Raw genomic sequence first — 14,833 nt, 5'->3', positions numbered from 1 at the left:
AGGAAGTATTTCTAGAAAACAGACTAAGTACAGACCCAGCGTCAGGCGTAGCAGCTTCCCAGTAAGAATTAGTGACGGGATATTTGTCAGAGCAGCTAGAAAGGAGAGAATAAAGCTCAAGGAAATGGGACAGTCGGCTACCAGCGTATGGGGACAGGCTCAGACTCTCAGACCTTGTAAGTACGAGCCCTCCAGATAGAGACCTGAGGGGACTCCCATTTCTTTCAAGAGAGCAAAGTCAATTTATTTAAAATTTCAGACACAACTCAGGTCACTACTTTGATATCGACAGCACAGAGCCAAGCTGGCACAGCGGGAACAGAAGAAGATCACTGGTAGGGGTGCCTGGCCAGCCTAAGGCAGCTCTTGATCTTAGAGTTGTGGATTCGAGTCTCACACTGGATGCAGAGATAACTTAAAATTATAATCTTCGGGAGAAAAAAAAGATCAGTTGTTAAATGTGAATAACTCAGAGAGCCGTCTGCATGTTTCGCCAATGGGCTTTTATTAAAACTGTATATAGATCTCATACTTAATTTTTTCTTAAAGAGAACTTCTATTCCTAGTATCAAAATAGTTCTTTTTTTTAAATACCTTGAAAAACAGTAATACAATTATTTTGCTATATATTAAATATCTTCCTATGATCTCAATCACTTCTGTTCCACCTCTCCCTGAATCCTGCCTAAAGGTCACTATGACGGTTTTTGGCATCTTAAAGGCTTTATCCCAGAGAAGCATTAGAGAATTGAGAAAGAGAAGCCTGTGGCAATAACTGATTTGATGTCTTGGGCTCCTATTTACGAGGCTTCTCTGCAGGGTTATATGCTGTCTAACTGGGCCTCGTTGGAATCTCTCTCCCCAGTATGTCCTCAGGCCGGGGAATTAGGGAAACAAGTCCCTTCTTGCCCTGAACCGGTAATGTTGACTCAACAGCACCATCTCGTGGCCGACGTGTATGAAAGCACCCAACGGTACAGGAAGGTATTTGGACATGCTATGTTGGAGACCTATAGGTGGGGACCAAAAAAAAAAAAAAATTTTTTTTTTTTAAATTTTCAGGGGTCACAAGACAACTGGCTTCTGGAAAGCCCACTCTTGACACAAAAGAAGCTTCTTGCAGCTGCTCTGTCTCGAGCTCACCAGCTTGGCAGGGGCCGGGGTGGAGGGGACTGGAACACACCATCAAAAACTGGACTCAGGTAACGTTTTCTTCCGGCTTAAGGAAAGGGTGTGGTATTTCACCTTCTGCAAGGTGCCAACAGGAGTGTGGTCCCCGGGAACTGTCCTCTGTGACGGGCCCAGGGCACTGGCCCTCGTGGGCCTGCCAGCTTTGCGAGGGAGGCGGAGAGAGCTGGGTGCTGACCAGACGTCCCTCTCCAGGCAGCTAGCGGGCGCCCTGGCCAGGCTCTCTCGGATCTGGAAGGAAGGCGAGGAGCCTCGGGTGTGCTCATCCACAGCCGGGCTCAGCCTGCCACTCGCCAGGGACACTGGGGACGCCCGGAGGGCCGCCTCCGCCCTGTTACGCTTGTGCTCTTTCTTCCAAAACACAGATCTCAGCAGGGTGAGGGTCCCCTGTGGGAATCTGTCTGCCTCAGGGTCTCTGGCCTCCACGCTGGCCCTCATCCTGGCTAAGGTATTCTGGCGGTTGTCTGCGCTGTTTCTAGGTAACACCGCAGGGCCCAAAGGCTCCTTGGTCGGGGAGGGTACCCTGCCGTGGCTCCCTGCCTGGCTACTTCCATCGCAGTTCGCGGTCTTCTGGCCCTCAGGCCGGGCTCGTTTCTCAGTCCCCACTGAAGGCATCACCATGAGCGGCAGGTCAAACTGTCTGGGGAGCCTGATCTCCTGACTTTCATGTTCCTTGGCTTTCCTCGCATTCAGACCATCTGGGACTCTGGCGGCTGCAGAGGGGCTGGCATGGCTCGAGGGGCAGGGCATTCCAGCCGGTGGCCTCTCAGTGGCTCGCCCACCCTCTTCGCCCTGAGCAGAGCTGACAGCGTCCGACTTCACATCCTCGCTGGCAGCGCCCATCAACAGTGGCACGATGGACTGGCTCGTGGATCGGGGCCTCCGCCTGGACTCCAAATACTCCACCAGCTCAACGGATGCACTCAGGGGTTTCTCCCTGGGTCTAAAAGACCATCGGAGGGGCATGGTCTTGAAGGGCCCCTGTTTGGCTCTGGAAGGGGTGGGTTCCTTCATGCTGATGCTTCGACCTCGTATGCCCCGTACCAAAGGCTTGGACGTCAACCCTCCTGAAAGAGACACCAAGAACATCAGTGCCCAAATTTCCCTCCAGGTGTATTGAGTGACTATGATGCCTGGTGTCGACCAGACATGGGTTGAGATCTCTGATGCATCAGGCAGCACTGGGGTCGGGGACACATCAGCACATAGGACCCCAGGGTTCTAGCTCTTGGGAGCACTCATGTGTGCACCCGCTGTCCCATGGAATTCATTTACCTCTTCGAAGCCACAGGGCAAGCCAGTGCCAAAAAAGGGAGCTACACGCCCAGACAGCCCAGACTCCAGGTCAAGCCCAGTCTTGGAGGCATCTAGCCCTACGGCAGAACATCATTTTCATTTATATCTGAGTACTTGCACAAAGCAGAATGCTCAGCAAGAGTCCCTCCTTTTCCAGGTCAAACTAGGTGCTTGTACTTTTCAAGTGCGAGACTCTCAGATATCCTACCCTGGGCTGAAAAATAAATCAAATGTGCATTGAGTTTTATCAGAGCTGCCACTTACTGTCTTCACTGTGTGTTTTGCAGCACCTGTCTGTAGTTGGAAACACATTTTTGATGTGTAATGTGAAATGAGAGTCTAGAAAAACCATGTGATCCCACTTGCACACGTGTGTGCAATAAACACTAAAGTGACAAGGCACCAAGGGGGCCCTGGGATGCTGTGTGTGATTGATTTTCTTCTTAATTCTTTCCTAAATCTTACTGTTTCTAAAGGGAATACACAGATAACCATGGCTATATATTTTTTCTTAAGAAACAGTTATGAAAACAATTCCATTGACAATGGCATCAAAAGGAATAAAATACTTGGGAATTAACTGAAGGGGCGAAAGACTTGTACAACACTACAAATAAGAAGAAAGAAATTAAAGACAGAAATGAAAGGCATCCCATGTTCATGGATTCAAAAGCTTAATATTGCGAAAATGACATTACCCAAAGCAACTGATCTACAGCGTCAGCCCAATCCCCATCAAAATCCCAAGGGGGATTTTTACGGAGATAAAAAAAAAAATCCATCCTGAAATTCATATGGAGTATTGAGCAACTTCCACAGCCAGTCCCAAAACGACAAACACTGCATGATTTCCCCGCATGAGGAGCTCAGAAGGGTCGAAACCAGAGAGAGAGAAAGTGAACAGGTAGTGGCCAGGGCGAAGGGAAGGGGAGGGTGTCACATTACTGTGAAATGGATAGACTTTCAGATCTACAAGATGAAAAGAGTCACAGGCATGGATGCGAACACCTGAAATGTGTGCTTAAAATGGTCAAAAGGATAAACTTCGTTCTGTGTATTTTAAGATAATAAATGTAAAAAGTAAAGCAACTCGCAGTCATTGGTCACTGTACCATTATACTACCTTGATGTCTAAGATGCCTGTCATTGTGGGCGGGGGGGAGCTTCACCCGCACGAACCACACGGTGCAGGGACAATCACATGCATTTCGAAGAAGACCTGACGTCAACCGCACAGCCTTTGGCCCACAGCCAACACACTCACCGGTGAGCACGAGAGCAGCCCTACCCCTCCTCCATACAACACCCCTGTTGTCAGCACAGCCAACTGGGATGAACTCAAGGCAGAGGGACCCAGGGTTCTCAGGGGACGGGCGAAAGCTCAGGGTGTGCCGGCTGGGGACGCACCACCACCTAGGCTCCTGGGGAAGAGGTGATGGGAAGGCAGAGCCCAGTGCCCACTGGTGCCTGGAGGGGTATGACAGCATCTGAGGTTCCTGGGGAATTTTACCTGCCCTGGACCATTCTGGTGGCTTTTAATAATTTTTTTTCACATGGCATTATTTTCTTTAAAGCATTTCCTCAGATCAGTCAGCAAGAAACATAATGTCACCCAAAATAGCTTACAGCTTCAATTTTGATGGACCCTGTTGCTCCCCCATTAAGTTCCCATCCTGGGGTCTGAGACATGCATGTTTTTTGCCCACAACCCTGGGAAGGGTAGAAAGGGAAGCTTTTATTTGGAGGACAAAGCTGTGACTTTCAGCTTTTCAGGACAAGAGGACACAGCTGGCAGCCTGGCAGGTGGCTTGGCAGTGCGGCCCCCCTTCCTGGATGAAAGGCTGGTGGCCTGGCCCATGTCACCCCTGCAGCTCCCTTGCACGGGGACTGCAGATGCCCACGCAAGCCCTTCCTCCTCCTTCTCCAGACGGCAGCAGGGGAGGCACGGTGGGTGTGGTATACAGACAGAAGGGACGAGAAAGAGCCCACGCTGATGCTTACTGTTCACAGAGCTCTCCCTTCTGGGGGAGGGGAGGCTGCTCCTCCTGCTCGTCCCTGGGGGGACCTCCTGGAGACCGGGAGCTGGAGGCAGAGGTGGCGTTCAGAGATGCCCAAGTGAGGATTCTTCCCCACCCTGGAATTGTGGCCTTGTTCACGTTTGGTCGGCTTGGGAAGCAGGAAGGGCCTAGAGCCTTAGACGTAAGTAGTTAAGTCCTTCCTGAAGGTTATAGAAACCCCAGGGCCTGCCTGATGGGCTTCCCAGGTCCCACGAGGCCTCCTCACACCGATGGTGGCCAGGCAACTGGAGGGCACAGCCCCCGCCTGCACTGTGCCTCTGGGAATGACAGATGCTGCTCTAGGAAATGCCCTATCTGTTCCCATGTGACTCTGTATCCTCGGCTAATGAAATCAGGCATCAGTCTGACCTCCTGATGCGTGCTGTGAGCAGGGGCGGATTCCCCCCAGCCATCCTTAGTCCCATACAACAGGACCAGCCTCCGGGTCCACTGGTCACAGTCTATGCAAAGATTTCCACTGTGCCTCTTAGAGCCACCCCCTGACGCAGTCAAGGGATACGTAATGACAGCCTGCTGGGTGCCAAGGGGTATTTCCGGTGCTCGGAATACAGCTGTGGGAAAAAAAGCCCAAAGTGCCTGTCCCTAAGGGGGCTTGCCAGAAAGCAACAATGTTTGCTATCGTGGAATATAGTGCTGAGAGCTATGACAAAGAATGAGGGGGTGTAGTGTGGTCAGCGACAGAGGAGTGAGGAGAGACCTGAGGGAAAGGGAGGAAGAAGCCATGTGGAGACTGGGGGAAAATAGCATGCCGGCAGAGGGAATAGCAAGTGCAAAGGCCGTGTGGCACTAGTGAGCTTGGTGGGTCAGGGAAGCAGCAAACAGACCACCAAGGCTGTAACCAAGGGAGAAGAGGCTCTCCACTAAGGGTTCTCATCTTCTGCCCCCATATGTACTTGGAGACCTCATCATTTCTGGTTGCAGAGGCAACCTGGGGCAAGCCTGACCCCCTGACTGTCCTCTGGTCCCCTAGAGGTTGAGGACAAGATACATGGCTGAGCCCCCTCCATCTCTGTGAGTAGGCCAGGAGGATGAGGCTGGCAAGGGGGAAGGGCTGCCTTGGGAGCTGAGGTCACTGCCCCTTCCATCACTCCCAAGAATAAGGGAGCCACAATGGACAGAAACAAACAAACAAAAAACAACCCATGGAAGGAGGTCTGGGAGTCAGAGAATAAGAATCAACAGAACCGGGACACCTGGGTGGCTCAATTGGTTGGGCAGCCTGCCTTTGGCTCAGGTCATGATCCCAAGGTCCTGGGATGGAGTCCCACATCAGGCTCCTTGGTCGGCAGGGAGCCTGCTTCTCCTTCTGCCTACTGCTCCCCCTACTTGTGCACTACACACCCCACACACAAATAAATAAATAAATAAATAAAATCAACGGAACCGTGCGAACCAACAGAACAGGGCCCCAAAGAAACAGAGCCACTGGAAGAACAGAGAAAAAGAGCTCTCGGGGAGATTCACGTATAGGACAAGAGAGGGCTGAAAAAAAGGTCGTCTAGGTTTTAAAACGCAGTAAATGCATTGAAGGCACACAGGGTCACTGCTGAGACTCAAATCAGTGGCTGAAAAGATAAAGGGAAAGGAGCATCTCACACCTTAGAGCAAAATGGCACAGAAAAATCACAGGGAAAAGCTAAATCAGAAAATGGATCCGGGGGGGCCCACCAGGCAAATACCAGGAATTTGAAAAGTCAGATGATAATTAAACAAAAGAACAGTTTCCCTAAAGAAAAGCTGTGTATGCGGATGGTCAGGCTCTGGGGGTTGTAGGTTGTACATGAACAAAAACACAGACCTAGCCACATACAGGTGCAATTTCCAAATTCCAAGGTCAAAGACAGACTCGCAAATGCTTTCAGCGAGAAAGAACAAATGATTCTCAGGAAGGAAGGAAAAAAAAAAAAAGGCTTCTCACCTGCAACCCTGACATCTACAGACACTGGAGAGGAAGAATTCTAATCCAATGAGTCCTCCAACTAGCCAAGGGGCCACCCAGGCTCAGGTCCAAGAAAATACCCGTGCCTCTGCAGAGGGAAGGGCGTGTCACCCACCCTTGGAAAGGACTCTGACTTAACACTGAAGATTCAGAACCCAGACCTCAAGACACAGGAGAACAGAAAGAAGAAAGACAGGGTGCTCCACAGAGCCTGCTGCCCATGTACCACGCACCCCCGTCGGGTCTCAGGATGGGGCTACAAAGTGATGTTTGCATGTATGCGATCTGGAAAGGCTCAGCGCTCATAGCCCGAAACCGAGGGCTGGAGCATCTCTGAGAATCTAACAGGGGAGGGAGTAAAGTGAAGGAGGGGGGCTCCTAAAACAGACCAGAGGGAACTCTTTTTTTTTTTTTTTAAAGATTTTTTTTTTTTTTTAATTTATTTGACAGAGAGAGATCACAAGTAGGCAGAGAGAGAGGAGGAAGCAGCCTCCCTGCTGAGCAGAGAGCCCGATGCGGGACTCGATCCCAGGACCCTGAGATCATGACCTGAGCCGAAGGCAGCGGCTTAACCCACTGAGCCACCCAGGCGCCCCAGACCAGAGGGAACTCTTAAAAGCATTTCAAAGTGCTCATTTTGGGGCACCTGGGTGGCTCAGTGGGTTAAGCCTCTGCCTTCGGTCAGCTCATGGTCTCCTCATGGTCTCAGGGTCCTGGATCGAACCCCACACTGGGAATCTGCTCAGCAGGGAGCCTGCTTCCTTCTCTCTCTCTGCCTGCCTCTCTGCCTGCTTGTGATCTCTGTCAAGTAAATAAATAAAATCTTAAAAAAAAAAAAAAAAAAGAAAGAAAGAAAGAAAAGAATGAAGGGACAATGAGTTAGATGGAAAAGCAGGGTAGAACTTCCAGATGAATGGAAAAAAAGGAACAAAGAGCAACATGATCAACTCAGCAAAAATAAGGAAAAAAGAAAAAAACAGTAATAAGAAAAATTTTTTTTTAATGAAACAAAATCAAGTTTATGGTTGTTACTTTTTTTTTTTTTTTTTTTAGATTTTTTATTTATTTGATAGAGAGAGATCACAAGCAGGCAGAGAGAGAGAAGGAAGCAGGCTCCCGGGTGAGCAGAGAGCCCGATGCGGGGCTCAATCCCAGGACCCTAGGATCATGACCTAAGCCGAAGGCAGCGGCTTAACCCACTGAGCCACCCAGGCGCCCCTATGGTTGTTACTTTAAATTCTATGAATGGACACAGGGCACCTGGGTGGCTCAGCCGGTTAAGCATCTGCCATCGGCTCAGGTCATGATCCCAAGGTCCTGGGACTGAGTCCAACGTCAGGATCTCTGCTCAGTGGGGAGCCTGCTTCCCCACTCCCTCTGCCTGCTACTCCCCCTGTTTGTGCATGCTCTCTCTCTGGCAAATAAATAAAATCTTTAAAAAAGATAGATGAATGGACTGAACGCTCCCCTTTAAGAGAGGCTCTCAATTTCTGACATTAAAAATATACAATAAAAATAATAAAACTGTAACAGTGTTTACTGGAAATCACTTAAAGTTAACTCCAAAGGAAAAATTCATAAAGCAAAGGATAATAGCAAAATGATACCACACAAATGCAAATAAAAAGAAAGAAGGTAAGGGTAGAACTAATCTTGAACAAGATAGAATTTTCTTTTTTAGATTTTATGTATTTAATTTGAGAGCGAGAGCACAAGCAGAGGGAGGGACACGAGGGAAGGAGAGAGAGGATCTCAAGGAGGCTCTCCATGGAGCCCAGAGCTGGACAAGACACTCGATCCCATGACCCTCAGATCCTGACCTGAGTGGAAATCAAGAGTCGGACCCTCAACCGACTGAGCCACCCAGGTGCCCCTTGACAAAGTAGAACTTAAGATGAAAAGCATCAAGCTAGATAAAGAGCCACATTATAATGAAAACAGACAGTTTATAAAGAAGACCTAACAGTAAGCAGAGAAAATATAAAGCAGAAATTATTGAAGTCTCTGGATACCTGATTAAAAACACGGCCACACAGGAAGGCTGCAATAGTTAGACTTCCTTCCTAGCCAGGCAGTCCCTGATAAAGTCAATTTAAAGACAAGGTGAAGTGAATCCCAAAATCAACGCACCTCATGTAGCAGTTACGACACAAAGCTCGTATCCCTCCAAAGGGCACAACAGGCATTATTTCATGCGTACACAGAAGACAGACGAAATAATGAGTGTACGTAACCTGGTCATAAATAAGGGAATGCTTTTTGAAAACCACATTCTTGGGATCACAATCCATAAAATTAGAAAGAATTAAAGGGAGATATCACCTCCCCCCAAAATCATAAATGCTTGAAACTCCCAGATAACCTTCAAAATGGAAATAAAACCCAGAAATAACACAGTCTGGACCGTAAAGCACTGATAAAATGAAAAGCAAAGTCTCCAAGGCCCAATAAAAACCACAGGGATAATTTACCATCAGAAGCATGTCTGCTGAAAGGATGAAATCCCAGGGCCCCTTTCTGCATCGGGGCGGGGTTGGGGGCGGACTTCTGCGAAGGGCCCCAGCTGCTGTTTTTCACAGGGTCTTGCTTTTTTTTTTTCAAAATTTGCAAAAGTAAGGTGTTTTCACATCCTCCCCTTTTTTTTTCAAAAAGATTTTATTTATTCTATTTATTAGACAGAGAGAGAGATCACAAGTAGGCAGAGAGGCAGGCAGAGAAAGGGGGGGAAGCAGGCTCCCCACTGAGCAGAGAGCCAGATGCAGGGCTTGATCCCAGGACCCTGAGGCTTAACCCACTGAGCCACCCAGATGCCTCATCACATCCTCCTTCCTGAAGAGCTTCTCCCTACACCGGTCCCCAGTGACAGAAGTTATAGTCCCCACAAAACTTGGGTCCATCGCTGTCGGTTAAAATGCACTTAGGGTGCCTGGGTGGCTCAGTATGTGAAGCATCTGCCTTTGGCTCAGGTCATGATCCCAGAGTCCTGGGATCAAGTTCCGTGTTGGGCTACCCACTTGGCAGGGAGCGTTCTTCTCTCCCTCCCTCTGCCATTCCCCCTTGCTTGTGCTCTCTGGCGCGCTCTCTGTCAAATAAATAAATAAAATCTTAGAAAAATAAATAAATGGATTAAAATGCCTTTCGAAATCTAATAGTATAGCTACTGGAAAGACAGAACTCCCCAGCTGCCCATGTTCCTCTCCAGAGAACCTGAATATTCCTTTTGATGGTGACAAAATTCTCCCCCAAACCCATGGGGACAGGGAATGAGACCAACCGCCACCGAAACCTGTATGCTGAAGTCAGATCCTGCCCAGGCCAGAAAATAAGAAAAGAGGCTGGATTCGACCGTCTCAACAGGTTCCAAAATCCCATCACCATTCCAGTCAAACCTCAAGAGGGAACACTCCCTTTGGAAGCCAGGCTCTTGCCAAGGTCATGCGAATAAACTTGGTTTTGCAATTTACACCAGGCAGCTGTGGAGTGGGGTGTGTGGGGGCCATGGAGGGGGTGTCTATATGCAGCCCTAATCCCTATTCCAAGGAGGCAAGCCGGCGACTGGTGACTTCCGAGGCTCAGCTTTCTCATGTCACCCTCCTGGAGATGCGGGTGACGAACTGAGATACCCTAGCCCTGTCTCTCTGGCGGGGGGGGGGGGTCTCGAACGCTGGGCCTGACCGCTGTCTGAGCACCAGGCTGAGAAGCTGGGCCATCTCGCAAACTGGCCTCCCTGGGGGTGGGGGGGGGGCAGGTGTGAAATGCCTTTTGCCCGGGAGGAGTGAGAAGTGGCCCGAGGCCCCATGGCACTGAACAGAACCAGGATGATCTATGAACTCGCCCAAGGCTCATGCTGATGGGGATGGGCAAGCTTGGAAAAGAAAGCCTTTCTTGTTTGCCAGATGCGACCCTAAAATGTCCATCATGAGAGGGGAAGAGGAGTGCTCAGACAGGGTGAGTCCGAACATACTTCGTTAAACATTTTGCTTCCACAGAAACGCATTCTAAGGAACTGGACAGATGTCATAGGCACGTAGGGGCGCTCCTATCCGTGTTCTGCCTACTCGTCTACCAACATGCCAAACCCTGAGAAACACCAAACCAAGCCCGAACCGGAAACGACCCCAAAAAGCAACCACAACAGAGTGTGTAAACTAACCATAAACGCCTCTTGCAAGGTAGGAGATTTTGATGCTGGAAGCGGACCCATCTGCTGAGGTGGAGATGCCGGGAAGGATGGCAGCCCACCTCCCATGCAGAGGACCCCTCCTGTGTGCTCCCCGGCAAACCTGCAGGGATTTCTGGACAGTCACCAAACAACTGAAGGATCCCTCCGTCTGCAACTCGATGACCAAGCCGAACTTTCCAGGCCAGCCCCAGGTCCATTTCAGAACCCATGGAGAGAAGGCGGTGAGTCTCCCCACCCCCCACCCATCGCGCCTGCTTTCTTCCCAAATCCCTGCTCTTGGCTTTTGACCGGAGTGAACAATCAACAGAAAATGTCTGTCTGTCACTCGCTCGCTTGTGGACACTTAAAACTTTTGTGCGGAGAACTTTCTGTGTCCCAGTTGGTTGAGGGTTGATCTTGTTTTGTTGTTTCGGACCCATGGAACTAAGTGGAAGAAACACTGCTACATGCAGCATACACGAATCTCACAGATCGCTGAGCAAAGGAAGCCTAACGGGAAAGAGTACGGGCAGCAGGGATCCACTGACGCCAAGTTCCCACATGGGCAAAAGGAATCTATGGTGTTAGAAGTCAGAATGGTATCCCCTTCTGGAAAGGAGGGAGACAGTGATGCCGGAGAGAGAGAAACAGGGTGTGGGGGAGGCCCCGGACCTTTTATGTCTTCACCAGACGATAGGTACGTGAGCGTGTACCTGTTATGATAATTCATCTGATAGACGTGTGTGATGAATGCACTTTTCCGTACATATCTCAAACTTCCTTTAAAAAATAATCTCATTTTAGCAATGAATTCTGGAGCTAATGGGAATCACAGAAACTTTAAGTAATCAGAGCGCATTGCTGCTTTCCTCTCAAGGGAAGCACAGGCTGCACGGCACACACACGCACTCAGGCACGCGGGCGCACACATGCTCGCGGTTTTTCCAGAAAGACTCTGCTTCTGTAGGTACCCCTGGCTTCCCACACCGGATGTGGTGGCAGCTGCGGGGCATGGCATCAGGCTCTCCTCCTTTCTGTCCTCCCAGTTTCCCTGGGCTTTCGATGCCATCCACGTGCTGAGGGCTCTCAACTATTTACGGCCTTCCCTGGTTATCATCCCGACTTGAAGTCCTACAGGGGTCTTGAAATGACCGTGTCGAAATTTCCCTCCAAAACGGACCTCACCCTCTCCCGTCTCACAACCTGCAGTGCTGGTCGCCTGGTTAGATGCTCAGCCAAGAGTCCTCCCTGACTCCCCTCCTTCCCTAATGCCCCAGAGCAACAAACCCCGTTACCTCTAGCTTCCCATACACCCAGAATCTGACTGCCCCCTACCCAGCATGCCAGTGCCGACGCCACTATCTAGCCAGGACAACCATGGTCAGCCCTCCACCTGCCCTCCCACACTTGTCCCCGTCCCTGTGATGGGACATCTCACCCCCCAATCCCGCCTAGAAAACTTGTCCCTCTGATGATCTACCTCTTTCCCCCGTCCCTGCTTCTCATCATGCCATTAATGCATTTACTCATTTACACATCATCGTCCCCATTAGACACAAGGCCCCAGGGAGCCAAGAGGGAACGTACCTGTAGCTGGAGGGCAGTGGACAGGGGAGGGGGAGGTTGAGGGCTGGTCTCAGAGGAGAGATGGGCAGCCTTTACACCCAAAGCCACTGAGTCCCAGAAATGGAAAATAAAAAGCAGCCAATCTGGCCGACACGAGAGGACATACCCTTTTCCTGATCAGGGAGGCTGGTGGTGAATTTGGGAGTGTTGGGCTCCTGGGGCCGGGAGGGGCCAGGGCTGGAGCTCCAGGACAGCAGGCTCCCTGGGGCGCTGCCGTGGTTGCTCTCCAGTCGAAGGAGCCAGTGATCAGAGAAGGTAGAGCTGGTGGAACCTGTGGGGTAAACAGAGGGAGGAGGCTGGACCCGGCCCCACCCGGTTGCGGTTTGGAGGACCCTCGCGTGGCTGGACCCCCACCCCCGAGCCCTGGGACTGCAGAACCAGAGCAGAAGGACATAAACAAACGTCAGGACCAGAAGAGAGCCCCCATGACAGCTCTGCCGTGTGACCAAGCTGGAAATGTAGGGAAAGGCATTCGGGCACAGAGGTCAGGGCGTGGACGGGTCCTGAAAGGCTGTCCCTCCCCTTACTTTTGTCACCGACTCTGGCTGTCTACATAAGTTGTGTTTTCATTCATTCTGTCTCCTGCAAAAGGCAGGCAGACTTCCTTGGATTCAGGCCTCTGGGGGCGTCGGTGGTTTAATTTGACCTTCTGATGATTATTAGGAAGAGAATATGAGTATTTTTTTTTAAAAAAGCTCTCTCATTTCAAAGATAAGGATAGGACTGTGAGTGAGATGAATCACCTAAGGAGGTCAACTCTGACCTCTTTTTTTCTCCCTCCAGACAGCCAAGTTGAGGCTGTTTAATGAACATGTCACTGGGTACGGTGAAGGCGCTGAGTTTGTTATCGAGGCCCCGAGTCCCTCACAACCACCCTGCCCTTCCTAACAGGACCAACCACCCTGCCCTTCCTAACAGGACCAACACAAGTGTGTGCACAAGTGTAATTAAAGTCTGGCTGGAGGGGCGCCTGGAAGGCTCCGTTGGTAGAGTGTCTGACTCTGGGTTTCAGCTCAGGTCACACTCTTAGGGTCGTGAGCTGGGGCCTGCATTGGGCTCTCCACTCAGTGAAGGGGTCTGCTTGGTATTCCCTCCTGCCTCTCCCACTTGTGCTCTGTCTCTGGCTCGAAAAACAGAAAAATAAATCTTTTAAGAAAAAAAAAAAATTAAAGTCTGGCTCAAGAGAGACAGGGAAACTGAAACCCCCAAACCGCCAAGAGGCACCTGCTACCTGGTATTGTTCCTTATGAATGGGACACTGGCCTGTCATGCCCAAATCTCTGTGCTGCAGGAGGAGCTCCCCGTGCCAGATCCCATGCGTCCCCCCTGTCCTGGTCATTATTCGGCCAAGTACCTTCCTAGCTCCCCTCTCCTTCCTGAGCAGTAAACACCTACCTCTCAGGGAGCTGCTGGCTGACCAGAGAGGGATGCTGTTCCGTTTCTGATAGAACAGGATGTAAGCCCCTCGGCTGTTGACCTCGTCCTCTGGGAGCGGTTCCACTGTGCTGTCATCATAACTGTACCACTGGCCATCCAGAGAGTTCCGGCAGTAGGCTGCAAAGGTCCAAACCCCAAGTGCCAATTACTGGCATCCCCTGACCCCACCAACAAAAAACAAAACAAAAACAAAAACAAACCAAACCAGAAAGGTATTTCAGATAAGCAGAGCTGAAAAATGGACATGTCTGTAACTGAATGAGAAAAATCGGTCCATTTTTGACCAGAAATAAATTCTGTGGACTCAGAAAGATCCATCTGTCACGCTCCCTGATGCTGACTGAGACAAGCGTGCCGTGACTTGAAGATGAATCCTTACGCTGCAACCCTCGCTAAGGCAAAAATCTCCAACAATAGGGAGCCCTAAATCATGGAGCCAGACAATAATGTCAATGTTCACACGGGTCCTCGAGGAGTTTCAAAATGCATTACCTGTGTCAGTATGCAAAAAAAAACAAACTCATTTGGGATTACGGTACACCTCCTTCCTGCCTAAAACCCGAAAATAAAAACGAACCATTTAGGAAAAAGCCCATCAATAGGATTCCCGCGACCTCCTAAACAATTACAAAATATTCTCCTTTCCCTCCATGTCTCAGCGAATGAGCCAGAACCCACTAAAGCGGAGTCAGCCCACTTTTCTGTAATGAGCCACAGAGCAAACAGCTCAGGCTTTACAGGTCAAGTATGGCCCCAGATGGTCCCTGACACAGATTCTCCTTTGTTGTTGTTGTTTATATCACTTTTTAAAATGTAAAGATCTTTTTTAACTCATGGGCTATGCAGACACAGGTGGTGGACTGGATCTGGCCCATGGGTCACAGCTGGTTGAACCCTGTGCTACTCCCAAACCAGGTATGTAGGGGCTCACCTTTGCCCTTCCCTTCCCTTCCCCCACCCCCAGTCCAAAAGCCAGTCTCACTGATCCTACTTGCAAAATGCATCTTAAATACCCTGACTGTCCCAGCCAACACCATCTCTCATTGGAGCCCTAGCAACTGGGATTCTAACTCCCATCCTTAATCCCTTCTACCTGGTTTTCGTCGA

At 50.1% G+C, this 14,833-nt stretch overlaps 1 protein-coding gene across 2 annotated transcripts in view; it reads right to left on the bottom strand.

The window, feature by feature from the left end:
• Window positions 1-484: 484 nt before the first annotated feature.
• The window catches only part of USP43 (ubiquitin specific peptidase 43), a 51,257-nt gene continuing 36,908 nt past the window's right edge, over window positions 485-14,833 (bottom strand). For both annotated transcript variants that reach the window (XM_044249088.1, XM_044249089.1), the window contains exons 13-15: window positions 13,685-13,843; window positions 12,396-12,560; window positions 485-2,255 (exon numbers count right to left, since the gene is read on the bottom strand). In XM_044249088.1, the coding sequence (XP_044105023.1) occupies window positions 1,186-2,255; window positions 12,396-12,560; window positions 13,685-13,843 (1,394 nt within the window). In that variant the 3' untranslated portion in view covers window positions 485-1,185. The remainder of the gene's footprint in view (window positions 2,256-12,395; window positions 12,561-13,684; window positions 13,844-14,833) is intronic.

The sequence above is a fragment of the Neovison vison genome, chromosome 5, assembly GCF_020171115.1.
Source record: "Neovison vison isolate M4711 chromosome 5, ASM_NN_V1, whole genome shotgun sequence".
In the NCBI taxonomy this organism is placed as follows: domain Eukaryota; kingdom Metazoa; phylum Chordata; class Mammalia; order Carnivora; family Mustelidae; genus Neogale; species Neogale vison.
Note: the sequence above shows the minus strand (reverse complement) of the source record. Positions and strands in the feature narration are given on the sequence as shown.